Source organism: Scyliorhinus canicula, chromosome 7 (assembly GCF_902713615.1).
Source record: "Scyliorhinus canicula chromosome 7, sScyCan1.1, whole genome shotgun sequence".
Taxonomy (NCBI): Eukaryota; Metazoa; Chordata; class Chondrichthyes; order Carcharhiniformes; family Scyliorhinidae; genus Scyliorhinus; species Scyliorhinus canicula.
The window spans coordinates 173,451,908-173,470,620 of record NC_052152.1 but is presented as its reverse complement, the minus strand read 5'-3'; the positions used below and the strand labels follow the sequence as shown (position 1 = coordinate 173,470,620).

At 44.4% G+C, this 18,713-nt stretch overlaps 1 protein-coding gene and 1 long non-coding RNA gene across 2 annotated transcripts in view; one reads left to right on the top strand and one right to left on the bottom strand.

Moving 5' to 3' along the window:
- The window catches only part of LOC119969554, a 231,828-nt gene that overhangs the window by 37,552 nt on the left and 175,563 nt on the right, over positions 1-18,713 (bottom strand). The gene's annotated exons all lie outside the window — the stretch shown is intronic.
- bhlhe23 (basic helix-loop-helix family, member e23) lies at positions 14,181-16,961 on the top strand. The gene has a single exon (XM_038803314.1). It carries the CDS (start codon positions 14,307-14,309, stop codon positions 15,054-15,056), a length of 750 nt encoding a protein of 249 aa, XP_038659242.1. The 5' UTR covers positions 14,181-14,306; the 3' UTR covers positions 15,057-16,961.

Below are 18,713 nucleotides of genomic sequence, written 5' to 3'. Positions count from 1 at the left end.
AGTTTGGGCTTCCCCCAGGGAACATGTTTAGGTACATGCAGGTGAGGGCGTTTGCCAGGCGGCAGGTTGAGGGGTTCCCCTTGCTGCCCCCACGTGGGGTGCGGGACAGGGTGCTCTCGCGGGTGTGGGTTGGAGAAGGGAGGATTTCGGACATATACCGGGTGATGCAGGAGGTAGACGAAGCCTCGGTGGAGGAACTAAAGGGTAAATGGGAAGAGGAGCTGGGTAAGGAGATTGAGGAGGGGACATGGGCGGATGCCCTGGAGAGAGTGAATTCCTCCTCTTTCTGTGTGAGGCTTAGCCTCATACAGTTCAAGGTGCTGCATAGGGCCCACATGACTGGGACGAGGATGAGTAGGTTTTTTGGTGGCGAGGACAGGTGTGCTATAGGTGCTCGGGGGGCCCAGCGAACCACGCCCATATGTTTTGGGTGTGCCCAGCGCTGGGGGAGTTTTGGAATGGGGTAGCAAGGACGGTGTCGAGGGTGGTGGGATCTAGGGTCAAGCCAGGCTGGCGACTCGCAATTTTTGGGGTTGCAGTGGAGCTGGGAGTGTAGGAGGCGAAAGAGGCCGGTGTTCTGGCCTTTGCATCCCTAGTAGCCCGGCGGAGGATCTTGCTCCAATGGAAGGATGCGAGGCCCCCAAGCGTGGAGGCCTGGATCAATGATATGGCGGGGTTCATTAAATTGGAGAAGGTGAAATTTGCCCTGAGGAGATCAGTACAAGGGTTCTTTAGGCGGTGGCAGCCTTTCCTGGACTTCCTGGCGGAACGGTAGGGAAATAGGCCGGCAGCAGCAGCAACCCGGGGAGGGGGGGGGGTGGGGGGGAGGGAGGGAGGGAGGAGGGGGGGGGTTTGGTTAGGGGGGAGGGAGTACTGTGTACATGGGTTTGTGGGATGTGGCGGGTGTTATTTCTTTCCCTTTTGTTTGGGTGTTCTTTTGTTTTTTCTTTTGTTTGTAGTTGCTTTTGAAGTTGGGTGGGGGTTGTTACCGCGGTTGTTTTGTTAATATTGCTGTGATGTTTATATTTTGTAAAAATTTCAATAAACATTATTTTTTAAAAAAGGATATTACATGTTTCAATCTAGCCGCCTCTTACACTTCTAAACTCCAGCGGATACAAGCCTAGCTAGGCCAACCTTTCCTCATAAGACAATCCGTCCATTCCAGTTATTAGTCTAGTAAACCGTCTCTGAATTCTTCCAATACACTTACATCCTTCCTGAAATAGGGGGACCAGTACACTACACAATACTCAAGATGTGGTCTCACCAATGTCCTGTATGACTGAAGCATGACCTCCTCACAATTACATTCACAGAATGCCTACAGTGCAGAAGAAGGCCATTTGGCCCATCAGGTCAACACCAACCTTCTGAAAGAGCACCCTACCTAGGCCCACTCCTCGCCCTATCCCCACAACCCTACCCAACCTTTGGACATTAAAGGGGCAATTTAGCATGGCCGATCTACCTAAACTGCACCTCTTTGGTGTGGGAGGAAACCGGAGCACCAAGAGGAAACTGACTCAGACACAGGAAGAACTCCACACAGTCACCCAAAGCTGGAATTGAACACGGGTCCCGGGCGCTGTGAGGCAGTAGTGCCACTGTTTCACCCCATTCTATTAGCTTTCCTAATTACTTGCTGCACGTCCATACTAACCTGTTGCAATTCATGCACTGGGACACCCCATCCCGTTGTACCTCAGAGCTCCAAATTCTCTTACTATTTAAGTAATATGCTCCTTTTTAATTTTCCAGCCAGCACGGTAGCATTGTGGATAGCACAATCGCTTAACAGCTCCAGGGTCCCAGGTTCGATTCCGGCTTGGGTCACTGTCTGTGCGGAGTCTGCACATCCTCCCCGTGTGTGCGTGGGTTTCCTCCGAGTGCTCCGGTTTCCTCCCACAGTCCAAAGATGTGCAGGTTAGGTGGATTGGCCATGATAAATTGCCCTTAGTGTCCAAAATTGCCCTTAGTGTTGGGTGGGGTTACTGGGTTATGGGGATAGGGTGGAGGTGTTAACCTTGGGTAGGGTGCTCTTTCCAGGAGCCGGTGCAGACTTGATGGGCCAAATGGCCTCCTTCTGCACTGTAAATTCTATAAATGAAAATTTTGCACTTTCTGACATTTTAATCACTTTGCCAGGTCTTTACCTATTCACTTAACCTATCTATATATACCTTTGTAGTTTCCTAGTGTCCTCTTCACATCTTACTATCCTACCTATCTTTGCGTCATCACATTTCACAACCAATCATACCTTTTGCCTCTTCATCCAAGTCATGGATATAAATTGTAAAAGGTTGAGGCCAGCACTGATCCCTATGGCACGTCACTCATTTCATCTTGCTAACCAGAAAAATACCCATTTATGCCATTTAGCTAGCCAATCTGCAATAGGGGGCATCTTATCCCCTATGAGCTTTTATTTTCTGTAGTAATCTTTGACGTGGCACCTTCTCAAATGCCTTCTGGAAATCTAAGTACAGTGCCTCATTTACTCTCCCTTTAGCACACGTTACTTCTTCAGAGAACTCCAATAAATTGGTTAAGCATGATTTCTCTTCAGAAAACCATGTTGACTCTGTCTGATTACCCTGAATTTTTCAAAATGCCCTGTTGTAATGTCTTTAATAACAACTTTTAACATGTTCCCTCTGACAAATATTAAGCTAACTGGCCTGTAGTTTCCTACTTTCCCCCTCCCTTTTGTGAATAAAAGAGTTACATTCGCTATTTTCCAAACTGATGAAACCCTGCCTGAATCTAGGGAATTTTGGAAAATTAAAACAAACGCATTTAATGGCTACAATTTCCTTCATTTACTTGGGGTCATTACATCGTGCAGCAACAAATTTGCGGTTGATTAATCATGCAGTGATGATAATCATTGACATTTTGGGGACAGTATCAAGCTTGATGGTTGGTGAGTAAATTACTCATCCAGATTTTGTCAGAAAGTACTGATAGATTGATAACTCAGCCTTTTGTATAAAATATAATGGAACTGAGCTATGCAGACAGTGTCAGGTCCACACGATATGTACTGGTAAGGCATGAAGTGTTTTCACTTCCTCTTCGTTCACCAAAGAAAGCACTGAGCAGCTTTTGATGTGGTAAGAAGCTGTCAATCATAGCAAGAATGTTTAGAAACATTGTGGTTAGCATCAAAGCAGGGTTCTTAAGATGCATTCAAGCATGAAGAGAAAGATAGATAAAGAATACACCAAGCACCTGTCTTGGGACTAATAAAACTGTCAATCACTGGCTAGTGAAATGTATTCCTGTGTGAAATTGAATGCGAGTTTTGAATTTCAACGGCTGCAAAGGGATTTGAAGCCCTTTCGAGAGCCCTTTCGAGGAAGCTTCTGACACTTGTACCAGCTGCTGTTTTATCCACGTTTGCCTGAGGCAGCAGATGTTAGAGAAGGTAAGTGAAAATGCAGGGATCTTTCACTGTACTGCCTAGACCTCTCTTCAGATTTCAGGCTGGGGTGACAGATGGCTGTCTCTGATGGAGGTATCAGATGGGAGCACTTCATGGGGGTCTGATGAGGGGGTCTGATGGGGGGTCTGTTGGATGGTCTGATGAGGGTGTCTGATGGGGATCTGTTGGATGGTCTGATGAGGGGGTCCGATGGGGGGGGTCTGTTGGATGGTCTGATGAGGGGGTCTGATGGGGGGTCTGTTGGATGGTCTGATGAGGAGGTCTGTCGGATGGTTTGATGGGGGGCCTGATGGACTGTCTGATGGGGGGGCCTAATGGGGGTGTCTGATGGATGGTCTGATGAGGGGGTCTGATGGGGGGGTCTGATGGGGAGTCTGTTGGGTGGTCTTATGAGGGGGTCTGATGGGGGGGGGGTCTGATGAGGAGGTCTGATGTGAGTGACTGATGGGGAGGTCTGATGGAGTGTTTAGGGGCACACTCCATTCTCCGCCCCATTGGGAATCTCAATCACAGTGTCAGACAATGGAGAACCCACTGTTTTCAGTTTCTAACTCAAGATAGGAAGAAATCTGTTCAGCAGCACTGATACTGGCTGAAACAATAGGGCTACCGGGGCAGTCTTTTTGTGGATCTTAGGTCTTGGGAAGGAGGTAGAAGTGGAATGTTTGGAGTTGGGGGACTGTGAGGTTGGTGGCCATGGAGGGAAGACCTCCAGAACCCATAAAGTCCATGAGAGACAAGGGGATGATGGCTTGATGTTTGGTGGCAGAATCAGGTCCCTGCAGAGGTAGGAGGAAGTGTCAGGGATCTGACATTTGGCCATTGCAAGACAGAGAGGTCAATTAGTCAAAAAGTAGAAACTCCATCCTTGTCAGCAAGTGTGATGCCAATGTGCAGATTGGATGTCAGAAAATGGAATGCAGCAAGTGTTTTTTGAATATAAGCAAAATATTGCGATGCTTGAGATCTGAAATAAAGACGTTTGGTTGGCTGGATGTTCAGATATTTTGTAAATATTGAAAAATTAAATAATTAAACCATGTTCAAAATTGGCCAGTAAAATAGGAGCTATTGCAAATAGTTATTAATGCTTTAATTAGTGATTTCATTGGCAAAGGTACAATAATTGTGTTTTATATAAATAGGGCCCAGAGGAACAGGTTAGTTTACTATTTCCCAGTGATAATCTATACAATTGTTCAAATCATCGATTGCAGACAGCTGAGAGTTTATTTTGTGTGCTTCAGTTCTCTATGTGGATCCTCATTGGAAAGAAGGTTGGATTGGGAATCAAGACCATAAAATTATGATGTTGATTTTGTTGTGATTCACACTTGCATCTAGTGAGGTTCTACACAGGGAGTGGAGTCACATAAAATTAAAATTATGTTGAATACAAGAACAATTGTACCATAACTATGGTTGTTATTAAGAAACATTCAGGACCAGATGCCAGCTACTTAACTGGAATACAGCAGGGAAGGAAATGAGATACAATTTAGTGCACAAAGCTGTTTATTATTTTTTTTTCACAAAGCACTGATTAAATGGCAGCAAATAATTTGAGTTCATAGTGTTAAGTTGAAACTTCTTCATATGAAGATCGGTATCCCCTCGGGATTTATTCCTCTTTGTTTAATTTCTCGCTCACCAGAAAAGATTTGATGTAACTTGTTCTGTCATCGAGGTCCTAAATTTGTGCCGATTAATAATTGAAATTTTGTTGCACAATAAATCATATGGGGTAGAATTCTCCATTCCTGAGACTAAGCGTTGATGCCGGATCAGGATTCGTGGACGTCTACGACAGTAAAACTGGTGCTGTACCTGGACCAATTCAGCGACTGTTGAGGGGCTAGCACTGGCACCACATGGAACACAATCGATTCCAATGGTGCCAGATTCACTGGGTCCGTGATTGGCTGACAAACTGCAGCTGCATATATACATTACACTCCCCGTGCACACCATCCCAACCAACAAGATGGTACTGGTTGCGTTGGGAGCGCACCCATCCCGCTGATAAGTTGGCTGAGGCCAGAAGGCAGCTAGTCGGGATGGCCTGGCGAGACACCCATACAACCCATGGCACTAAGTCCCCAGTGGGCGGTATGAGAAGCTGCATGGCCGCCTTGCAGGTTGCGGCAATGGTGTTAAGTCCTCGTTCACCCCGACCCCACAGCCTACCTCCTGGCCACACCCCCCACTACTCCCCGCCCTGGCAGAAGCCCCCCGGCCAGCGGCGCAACTGTCAGCACACTATGGCGATGTTGGACACTTTCTGTACCCCCTCTCTACCCCTCAGCATCCACAGTGCCTGTTTCACGATTTTCGAAAACACAAGTGAACCTCGCTGTCGGGAATTCCCGCTGCTGGAGATGGAAAATTGCGGAGGCCCTGGAGAATACCGGGTCAGGCCAGCTAATGATATGCAAAAGGTGTTTACTGTATGCGCAGAGTGGAACGCATTGACTCCACTGTCGAGGCACTGGAGAATTGCGATTTGGTGTGAACCCAGCGCTTGCCACCATTTCGCTGTCAAAACCGATTCTCCGCCCAATTGCATTTCCCGATTTCAGCATCGGCCCATAATCTATACTGAGTGGGATGTTAGTTTTAGATCTTTCATGGGATATGGGCATACTGCCAAGGCCAAAATTACTTGTCCCTGCCTAATTTTTGTTGAAAGACAGTGATAAGCCACCTTCTTTGTCCATACTGCTCTTAAGAAGGGAATTCCAGGATTTTAATTCAGCAATAGTGAAGAAACAGTGAATTGTTTCAAGTCAGCATCCTGTGTGACTTGGTGAGTAAATTGCTGATGGTGGTATCCCATGAGTCTGCTGCTCTTGTTCTTCTAGACGATGGAGATAAACAGAACCACATTTGCTTGATGTCACATTGAAAGCTTGATGATAGGCAGAAGGACCTGGACAACGTCAAGTCTTGGGTGGACGTTTGGACCACACAAGTGCGAGATGGTAACCATCTCCCTTTGACATTCAATGGCATTACCACTGCTAAATCCCCCACTATCAGCATCCTGGGTGTTATCATTGACCAGAAACTGAATTAGACCAGCCATATAAATAATGTGGGTACAAGAGCAAGTCAGAGGCTGTGAATTCTGAGGTGAGTAAGTCACCTTCTGACTCCCCAACACCTGTCGACCATCTACAAGGCACAAGTCAGGAGTGTGATAGAATACTACCCATGTGCCTGGAAAAATGCAGCTACAACAACACTCAAGATGGAAGTTTGGAATGTGCTTTTGAAGGAGCCTTGGTGAGTTGTTGCAGTGGTTCATTTGTTGCTTCCACTGAGAATCGGTGGTGGAGGGAGTGAATGTTTAAGTTGGTGAATGGGATGCAAATCCAATAGGCTGCTTTGCCCTGGATTGTGTCAAGCTTCTTGAGAGTTGTTAGAGTCAAACTCGTCCAGGTAAGTGGAGAGGATTCCATCACACTCCTGACTTTGTCGATGGCCAACAAGCTTTCGGGAGATAGGAAGCGAGTTACTTGCCACAGAATTCCTAGCCTCTGACCTTCCCTTGTAGACATAATAATTATATGGCTGGTCCAGTTCAATTACTGGTCAATGTTACCTCCCAGGATGTTGATAGTAGGGGATTCAGCAATGGTCATGTCATGAAGATCATGGGACGATGATTAAATTCTCTCTTCTTGAAGATGATCACTGCCTGGCACTTGAGTGGCATGAATGATATTTTCTACTTATTAGCCTAAACCTGAATGCATTGTCCAGGTCTTGCTGCATGTCAAATGGCTTGCAATGTGCCATCAAGTAAATGTGGTCCTATTTACTTGTAAGAAATAAATGATATATTTGAATATAACTCTTCCAAAAATAGAATTTTGAAACATAGCTTGGTTATTCAGTATTAATGTGTCCATTTTCACTTCCACCAAATATACATTGGGCAGCACGGTAGCATTACGGATAACACAATTGCTTCACAGCTCCACGGTCCCAGGTTCGATTCCGGCTTGGGTCACTGTCTGTGTGGAGTCTGCACATCCTCCCCGTGTGTGCGTGCAGGGCCGGCTCAAGGCACCGGCAACTCGGGCAGTCGCCCGGGGCGCCATGTGCTAGGGGGCGCCAGACTCGGGTCCCGTGCATGCGCAGTTGGGCCGACGCCAACCAGCGCATGCGCGGTGGCCGCCCTCCCCCAGGGCGCCGCCCCCCCGCTCGGTCCGCCGCCCCGCTCGGTCCGCCCCCCCCGCCCACACCCCTCAGGCCCCCTGCCCCCCCCCTCGGGTCCCCGCCCCCCCTCGGGTCCGCCCCCCGCCCCCCCTCGGCCCCGCCCCCCGCCCCCCCTCGGCCCCGCCGCCTCTGCCCCGCCCCCTCGGCTCCGCGTCCCCCCCTCGGCCCCGCCCCCCCTCGGCCCCAGGGCGCCGAAGTTCAGCTTGCCCGGGGCGCCAGCAACCCTAGGGCCGGCGCTGTGTGCGTGGGTTTCCTCCGGGTGCTCCGGTTTCCTCCCACAGTCCAAAGATGCGCAGGTTAGGTGGATTGGCCATGATAAATTGCCCTCAGTGACCAAAATTGCCCTTAGTGTTGGGCGGGGTTACTGGGTTATGGGGATAGGGTGGCGGTGTTGACCTTGGGTAGGGTGCTCTTTCCAGGAGCCGGTGCAGACTCGATGGGCCGAATGGCCTCCTTCTGCACTGTAAATTCTATGATAATAAAAAAGAAAAACAAAATTTTATGAAAATCAATGTAGCACAATTGAAAAAACAACTCCAGTGTGAGAATAAAATTGGAACCAGTAACATACCTTCCTCTATTTATACGGACTGTCAAATACATTTAAGCCAATTAAATGTTTTCATAGACACGACACCTCTGCTGATAACGTAGCTATGCTCCCATAACAACGTGTCTCAGTTATTGCCTGGAAATGGGTCACAAGGTCACTTGAAATATGTCAAATTTAAGTAAAAATGATATGCTAGCTCCTGAATTCCAGAGACAGGACCCTACTCATTGAAAGAACTCCGTACTAAGATGGTAAACCTGCTCCCCTCTGCATAGGTCAGTTTCCTATCTAAGCCCACATCATTATGTCCTTATATTCTGAATGGTGCGACGAGGGATAGATATTTATTAAGATATTTGCTAAGTCCAGCTTTGTGCTTGCTTACACCATTTATTGGCACCCTTGCCAGACATAAAATTAACAGAATAGCAACTGAAATGTGCCTATTGGTATTCAAAATGCTGTGGAAACTTAAATAATAAAGATTAATTTTCTTAGCAAATAAAACTTATCCCGCAGTTCATTGTTTCTGCATTTCCCAAACATTAATATAAAAAAAAAGTGAGCCTTAAAAGTGATTCAGGAGAGATTTTATTACTGAATATGTACAAGCAAACTTGAATAACACATGGGACTGATTAGCACTGCTGCCTCATGGCGCCATGGTCATTGTTCCGATCCGGTCCCGGGTCACTGTCCGTGTGGAGTTTGCACATTCTCCCCGTGTTTGCGTGAGTTTCGCCCCCACAACCCAATGATGTGCAGCTTAGGTGGATTGGCCACACTAAATTGCACCTTAATTGGAAAAAAATGATTGGGTACTATAAATTTATTCTAAAAAAACACATGGGGCTGGATTCTCCGATTCTCAGGCTGTGTCCTGACGTTGGCACGGGAACGGTGGCCTTTTACGACAGAAAGTCTGGTGCAAAACGGCCACCCATCCTCCATTTGGCTGGGGGCTAGCAGGAAGGCAGTGTAGAACACCCGGCTCTAGCTGCCAATACAGCCGGAGAATTGCCGGGTCCGTGGCTGCGCATGAGCACAGCAGCAGTCTGCAGCGGCTGCACCGTGCAACATGGCGCTGGCCACGCGCGGCCCTGACCTGCAAAATAGTGCCTCCCCTTTTGCCAGCTCGCGAGCACAGGACAAACCCCAACAGTGCCCCCAGCCCCTGCCAAAGTCCCTCCTGCCCATGGACCAGCCCTCCCCCTACTGTGACGGCGCTGGACTGAGTCCGCAGCCGCCACGCCGAGTTCCCGACAGGTAAGACAATGAGAGACCCACGCCATCGGGAACTCGGCCAGTCAGGGGTGAAGCATCGGGGGGTGGGCCTTAGGCCATTGATACGGCATGCGGCATACCGCTTTGGAGGGGTTGGAGCATCGTGAATGCGGTGGCGCCCCCGATTTAATCAGAAACGGAGATTCTCCGGCCGATCGCCGAACGCGATTTTGGGATCGACGATCAGAGAATCCTGCCCATGATCTTCACAAACAGTTTCTGCTTAAAAGAAATAGCTTAGAATAAACAAGAACAGAGAATATTGGAAAATCTCAGCAGGTCTGGCAGCATCTGTAAGGAGAGAAAGCAGTCCTTATTGAGACCTTTTTGGCTCCTCATCAGAACGAAAGAAAGAAAGAATGTGTTGGATATTAAAATGTAGCTGTGAGAGATTGCAACAAGATGCTGCAACTTTAAGAACAAAAACAGATGGCCGGGTTTGGGAGCGGGTGGGGGTAGGGATTGCATTGAGGCAATACATGTAATGGGATATTTTCAAAAGGGGTTTAAAATGGAGGGGAAAGGTTACAAACTAAAGTTGCCAAACTCAACATTGAAACCTGAGGCTGCAACACGCCCAACCAGAAGATGAGATGCTGCTCCTCCAGCTTACACCAGGCTTCACTGGAGGATTGCAGCAGGTCAAGGACGGATATGTGGGCATGAGTCCAAAGAATAACAGTTATTATTCCTCATGCATTGTTTCTGTCTTTTTGTAAGGTGGTCATGGCAGTAAATACCATTATAATGTATTTACATAAATTGGTTACTTGCTTGAAATAAAATGATCTGAGAATGTAATCATTGGCTTGCTTCTAAGTTACTTTTTGGAAAAGGCAAAGAAAATCTCAAATCCTCACAGAATGAGGGAACACAATCTCGACCCTTAAACAATTGTTGATGTTTCAAGTATATGCTGGGAAATTCTGGAAGATGCATGCACTCAGACAGCACAGGCATGATGGAAAGCTCCCTCTTAATCTTTGTAAGGTAAAATGTCCAGTTATAGCAAAGATTTTTGAAATTGCCAAATGGGGCAAGATTCTCAGGCCTCCCATGACGTGTTTCACAATGGCGGGTGGCAGCCTGCCATTGGCCGGCAGTGGGATCTTCTGGTCCCACCACTGTCAATGGGATTTCCCATTGAATTCACTCTCTGCCACCAGGAACCCGTAGCAGGGGTCTGCTGTCGGCGGGACCGGATGAGCCCTCCGAATTAACAGCCAGAAGGTCTCGCCTATAAAGTCTTTAATGAGAGAGGCAAAAAAAATAAATGGATCAATTTAATTATGTTATTGTGGAATATCTATTAATTATTTTATTTATATTTTTATTTTGGACAATTGAATTTTCAGTTAGTGAAAAAAACAAATGGCACTTCAAAATTTTTCACATTAAGGTTAAAAATGTACTCCTCAACCACCACATCACCGGAGCACAAACCTGTGGGTCAATTCAAACCAATTGTTAATGGGAAATGTGACAGGGCCATGTGACAAAGAGCTAAGAGGCTCTAATGGGAAAACCTATTTAGCATCTACAAACATCACAATTAATTACAAGTGGAAGTTGGTATGAAACAATTAGCATTGAAAGTCTCATGAGGAATGTCAGGACATATTGATTTGAACAATATGCAGATTATTCCATCTGCTATGGTGTTGATTGTGAAGAGTTAAGACCAAATGTAGGAAAAGTAGAGATGGGGTCAGATGATAATTAGAACAGGGAATGCAAATATAACTTAGTTCTCAAATGTATTCTTAATGCATGTTCTTATTCTTAATTGCAGTAATTTGTTAAAAGAATAAAGCCACGAGATCCCATAGTTTATAACAGAAGAAATTTTACTATACAAGAGCCAATAAAGCAAACGTTAAATACTATCTGTCCTGAACCCCAACAAAATAATAATCTTTTACTGTCACAAGTATGACCTTACTGTGAAAACATCCAGAATTAACACATTAATAATTAATTAACAGTAAGATTGAGATTGAATATGAACTATAAATGACTCATTAACTAGCAGATACAACAGTGACAGGTCTTAAAAATGGTTCAGCCATCCACTTGGATTTTAGTAATCACAGTGAGTCACAAAGTCCTTCAAACTATGTCTTCCACATGAGCAATTTCAGCTCCTCTATTTCTGGGAGTTAGTCTGGTCCCAAGCTGACAGCAGCGCACAACCAATTTGAGTTCCATGGGCAGTGCCTTCACTACAAATGGTATACATTTGCAGAACTGCTTATTGGGGGTGGGGTAGACGGGCAAAGGTCATCTTCCAGCAACAGAAACAGTAATGGCAATTTAATCTGGGTTGACTTCTTCAGGCTCCTACAGCTTACCTATTGTGCATCAATAGGCCCAACAACTGCTACTTGCACTGATCTGTGTCCAGTTATATCTTTCAGCCAGGATTCAGTTTCACCTTCCAACCTCAGTTTGTTTCTGATTGTCTGAGCAATTAGGAAGTTCAGTTTCATTTTAGGCTTACCTTCCCTTCCAGCTCAGTTTCTGTTTCGAAAATCAAGCAATTCAAAAAATATGGATTCCCTCGCAACAAATGGACAATGTGTTACTGATTGTGGGGGTCCCCCCTCTTTTCCTTGCTTTATGCACAGCCAGGCTAGCATTGTGAAGGGGTAACCCATTGTAAACAAGTGAACACCCTACCTAAACGCCTCCTCGGCTCGAAGTATGAGCCCGCATTCAGACTGCATTTACGACATAGAGATGTTTGACAACAATGCATCACCAACATAAATAATTTCTTATAAAATGCTGTAAGTCTGAGTTTATGCGTAACTTGATTAATTCAGAACCATGGTTGATGCATGGAAGGATATAAGATGATTATTTTGCAGAAGCAAAGACGCGATGTAGAAACATCAAAACTTCTCAAAAGATGCACCTTAATTTGAGCAAGGCAGTCTGTGAATGAAGCAGTGATATTGCACTCGCATCTCGACAGACCTCGACCGCTTTGCGGCATGTGTTCTGGTTTTCCCGGAGTTGTGGTAAGCCTTCTGTCGTTAAGGGTGGAAACTTTTTTGCAGCATTTGTGTGAAAGCCAACTAGAAGATATTTTGAAAAAAAAATATGTATCTCTTCCACACGGTGGCGATGGGCGTCAGCGCGATCAATTAGAAGTGGTGTTTTAAACAATTGTTTAATAACTTTTTTTAAAAATTGCAGTTATTCTTCGGACCTTATTGCCTTGTTTCAGAAACACGCAACTGTGTTTAACTGAATCAGATCATACCAATGACTTTGTTTTCTGTTGTGTTTATGTTCTGTTGGTTACTATTGTTGCACATCAACGGAGTCGCGTGTCCGGGGAGATGAAACTAGAGTTTGCACCTTAATTACCCCACTCCTCTGATAAATGTTCAAACATTTCGTCGAATGACAGCCGACCGGACAAATATCAATTATTTTTCTCGATCTGCCTGCTAATTACAGGAAACGTACGCAACCTTAAAAAAACTGAATGCAAAGCACACGCGCATCATGCACATAGATTTATTCATGAGAGATTGGCGTTTCGACGTTGCAGACCACAGGCTGTGATAAATTGGAATGGCAAGATAGCCATATCGGTGCATGCAGCAGGCAATGTCGTTAGATTCACATTTGTCTGACATTCTGTTGTCACCACTGTTGCCTCCCTTAAGATCACAATGAAATGCAATTAGTGCTGGCTTCCAACATCACGAGACCTTGACTTGGGTGTAACGTTCGTCAACTGTGACAGTGCAGGATCCGTAACTGCAACCTGAACAATCAGCCACATCTCAGATAGTTAAGATTATTTCGGTCCGAGAGTGGATTTGGGTTTTTTTTGTCACAAAAATCAGTAAATCAGATCAACTAATTTTACCCTTGAAGTCATGGAAGCCAATTGTACTCAAATTTAGAAGCAGAAATTGTTGGAAGCGGCTGCCGGGTATTATTTGAACTGTTTTCTATTTGGTCTCACGGTGTATTAGTCTTGTGAAGTACTTGCAGCGAAGGCGATTTGGCCTAACTAGCCAATGCCATTCTGATATTCTGCCTGACCCACTTCTAAAAACTGCAGCTGCATGGTTTACTAATACGGACACGAGGGGCCGAATGGCCTCCTCCTCTGTTGCAATATTCAGTAGCCAAGCGAGGTTGCCGCTGGAACCCAAACGGCGCTCCAAAAACTTCTAAAAACAAGTTAACCCTGACATCCCTGCCCAGTCAGGGACATAGTTTCATGCTGTGGATGTTTATTCCTGACGATCACAATTATTTGATTCGCTATATGCAGCCGCATGCAACAAATGGATGAGTCATTTGACCTTTTCGTCTTTATCCCAGAACTTGGTGAATTTGTGTGGGGCCGTGTCCGGTTGATAGCCCGATGAAATTGATTGGTGAAATCGACATGCAATACTTCAGAGCCTTTGTCGGACGGTAGGATTGTTTTTTTTTAACGTGTTTAGATTAAGCCCAACTGACTGTATTGGCAGCTGCCGACCTTTTCTTCCAAACGTTTTAATCCTATTAATTAAAGCGTCCTCCTGATTGGGTAGACGGCATGTCCCAACAGGCGAGTCTCTGTAATAACCTGAAAGTGGCATAGAAAGTGAGTCACATCCCTCCCAGTGCCAGGACGCACACTGGAGGAGTCAGGAGCTGTCACACAAAGCTTCTGTGGACTTTCCTCCCCCCACCCCACCCCCCTTCAAAACGTCGTAGATTTAAAACTGAAGAAAGGCGAAGAGGGGTAATCCTTTTGATTCAAGTGACTGATTCTAAAAAATGAACGTTGCGGAAGGAGATCTATTTCACAGCACAGCGAGCATCTCTGTCAAAGGGAGGGATGAGTTAAATTCTATTGTCAATGACACATATATTGATCTGCCCCAACGCTACGGCCAATCTACTTATAGCTACAGTGGCGCTGGCCGAGGTGCTGAAACACGGGAGAGCTGGTCTGGACAAAGCTGTACACCATACACCATCAATAAGGACCCCAAAGCAACAGAAAGCAGTGAAGAGCAGACGGGAGACGAAGAGGACAGCGACGGTCGATCTGCCGGGAGCACAAGGAATCCAGGCAGTGACAGCGAGGGCAAACTAAAAAGTTCAAGTGGCAAGAAAGGCAAAGAACCGCGATCGCTGAGACTGAGCATTAACGCAAGGGAGAGGCGAAGGATGCACGACTTAAACGATGCACTGGACGGTCTGAGATCTGTGATTCCTTATGCCCATAGCCCATCGGTGAGAAAACTGTCCAAAATCGCCACTTTGCTTCTGGCGAAAAATTACATCTTGATGCAGGCTCAGGCTTTGGATGAAATGAGGCGGCTGGTCGCGTATTTGAACCAGGGCCAGGGACTGACAGGACCCGTTCCATCTGCAGCTGCATTGACCAACACTCTGAGCTCCTTTGGGCAGTCTGCCGTTTATCCATTTACAGGCACTTCCATTGCTGCTTGTCCGGACAAATGCGCTGTGTACACAGGAACACCCTCAAGTCTTTGCAAACATTGTAACGACAAGCCTTAAATCAACATGTCAACCCATTCATCCATCTGTCCATCCATTCACACATCTATTCTGTCGTGAGTTTTATAAGTATTTTTTTGCTCATTTGGTTTTTAGCCTGTGTATCTAATGAACCAGTTTGTTGCCCATCTACCTATGTCTCCAGGTAGTATTCGTTTCTTCGCCACTTGCCAACCCACCTACTGTGACCCTTACTTGTTTGTAGAATTGATCAATTGATATGAATCGATAGATGGATAAATGGCTCATGAAAGACTTATGTTCTGGAAGTTTTCAGAGTTACCTTTTCCTGTCTTATTTACGACTGCACTCGTTTGGGGCGCTCAACAATTGCTAACTATGCAACATCTCTACACCCAAGATCTACAAGAGACTGATTTCCCATTAAATCCGGCAACACAAACACATCTATTTGAGAAGACATGGCATTTATATTTGTGTTCCAAGTGAATGGGGAAAAGTCTTATATTTTATCAAATTAACATTTTGCGCACATTTGACATCGATGGAATCCATTCATGATCCTGTTCAAGTGATGAATGTGCGAAATCAGCCTTTTTAGGGAGAATGATTGTATATTAAATTTGATTAAATATCACTGACCCATGCACTAAATAGGAGGTGTTGAGGTGAAACAGTGTTTGAGCTGTTGTTATTCTCTAATGAATTAATTGAAAAGTTTGTTTTAAGAAAAATAGATTTCCAAAGTCAAGTGAACTTGTTCTACTCAACTATCAATTGCTTCTGCCATGTACAAGCCGTAACGGAATAAAGTCACAGGAAAGATCGATTTTGTGGGTTATATTATTTTCCGGCCTGACTTGCTCAAAATAACTAATACTCTCCATTCGATAATGATTCGTGTTCCTTATTCTAACAACATGGCCGGCTTTCTTCAATCTTCCCCGCGTTTTCAAACGGTGGTATCAAACGTGTTGCTGTGTAATGTGCAAAGTTTATCTTAACTGCTCAAGAAGGGGGCTCCGTGAATCAAATTTTCAGCAAAGATTGACTCCTCTTGCCTGAATTATAATGATCTATATTAATTAATTGGAAATTTTACATATGCATTTTGTAAGTCGTGTTTAAATTAGTGACTTTTACAATAAATCTTTGGCGAAATAATTGAGCATCATTCTGCAGAATGGGTTGAGAGCGTGATAGTCAACCCTCACCCCAGAACTATAAAATTCCTGGTCAGCATGAACTTCCATATAAATTGCAAACGTTTTCCTGCACTCATTTTCTGCAACTATTCTTTCCTACTGTAGGTTTTTATAGTCAGATTGGGAATTCCGGTCACACAGTTAAGTGAGTTCAGAATTGAATAACATTAACAAAGCTGAGTTATTTGAAAGGGAGACATGGGGCAGGTTTATTCGAATAAGAACAATTTCAGTACAACAACATTATCACTGCTCCTCTTGTGTTACCTTTGTTAAAATGTTCACTACTCACCTACAGATTTAAATTGTATGCAACCTGAAAGACTATGTGGTTAATGCTTCTGCTTTGACTCGTGTGTTTGTATAACATTGGACCATACTTGTTACGGCTAAACATTCGACATGCAATTGTATTCGATTCAAATTTAGATTAAATTGAGCCAAATCATAACTAATACTAAACAGTTACTTTGATGTGTGAAATGTCGATGTGGTGGTGGAGATAATAGAAAAGTAAACTGTTATGCAATGGAAATTATGATTTGACAGAGTTCAAGACCTTCCTAAAGTACACTCGGGACATCCTTGGGAATGTTCCATTGGCATGACCGACGCTTGGCGTCCCTCTATTTGGAGCCCGTATTTGTGTTGTTTACATTGCAGCCTATAGAGATTCAAAGTGGTAAGTTTGGAAACTGTGTGTGCATTCTGTAAATAAAGCGACCTTTTTGTACTGAAAGAGAGAGACCACATTACGCAGATTTTTATTTTTGCCATGGTCGAGACTTCTAATATGTGATTTTGCTACATGCTGGTATTAAGAAGTAAGTTTTAGAAGTTTAATGCGAAATGTTTTAAGTACTGAAAATTGTCCCAAAACATTTGAGAGATTACTATTGCATGCTGGTCAGTGTAAGAGTATCCCACTGTCGTGTCATTGGATTCTACAACTCCTGTGTAGTTTTATCTTTGGGAAGTCTCTCGTCAGGCTCCAAGCTTTCAGTCATTGTGATGCTGTTCGTCATAGCAATGAAAAGACTTTAATGACATTGCAGTAAAATAGCGGTCCAGCATTTTTCTGTGGCCGCTCTATGGAAATGTGTCTGATGTTTCATGTCGGCACTCTTATTTAGTTTTCGAATATTGGCGTCTGGAGGTAAAGCCTGACCAACCGCTTTATGGATTTATTAGATGGAATCACTTGAGTTAACCTCATACTCTAACGGCTCAAACATCACAGTCATGAAAATGTTGCTTCGGCATGCATGCTAGATTTTGGAACTCTTATCATATCTTGTGACACTTCTACTGTCATAATCTTACATTAAATGAATGCCTGAAAACTTCAATATATCAGCTGAGGTGTCCAAATTTTTGTTTGGAAATATGATCGGTAAGGATCATAAAACATGAGTTAAGTTACATAAAGTATGTCTGCATTTCTCGGAAAAAAAATGTTGGGAACTTTGGTTTGAAGGTGACTGGAGGATTAACGTGAGTGTAACAAGTTTGTACAGGAGCATTGTGCCAGTGCAAACGCCTAGCTTGGAACATGTAATGCACAACTTGTGTTGAAAATTTTAAAAAACAGAAAAGTAACATCTGGCACTTTTGAAATGTTTCAAATGGTAAGATCAAAAAATAACATTATTGAAAATGAGCAACAGAATAAAAATGCTGTAGTGGAATTATTTAACATATATAAAATAAATTCACCATCCATTTCCAAAATTAACAAAACCATTGGAGTTGTAGCAGAGCACTGATATAATTTAATCATGATAAGCAGTTAATATTGGATCCTTACAAGTTAATTACCTGAAATAAATGACAGTTATTAATACCAAAGCTAAACCCCAAGGAACAGTATAATTTCAACAGGACAGTTCTTGTAACTAAAGGCAAACTCATTTAGGCTAATGCTTAACAATTAGGGAGACTTTAACCCCCTCCATCCAACAGAACTGGTGTTGTAGTAGAGTTCAAATACTGCTGATGGACATTGGCCTCAGACCCATTCTATTGCCATCTTTTCCAAAGGCCTTGCACTTAACAGCTGGAGCATCCACCTGAATTGGGGAAGAGTATCATTAACCTATGAGAATTAAGGTTCTATACTCCCTAAATCCACCACGTAATGCTAACTGCATATTGGATGGCTTATGTACTGAGGATGTCCTGCTCAGTAAAGCCTGGTGGTATGGCAGAAAATTCAGAAAAGGTGAATGTTGATTTGTTCTTTAGTGGAGCCAAGATAAAGCAGGAGTGCTTGCATAAGAATTTCCCCCAACCCATATCATGATCTGCTATGACATGTGCTCACTAGACGAGGTGCATCAAAATGCAAAAGTGGCAACATAAGTCAATTTAAAATCAATAACCAATGATACAAGGGGCCTCACGGTAGCATGGTGGTTAGCATCAATGCTTCACAGCTCCAGGGTCCCAGGTTCGATTCCCGGCTGGGTCACTGTCTGTGTGGAGTCTGCAC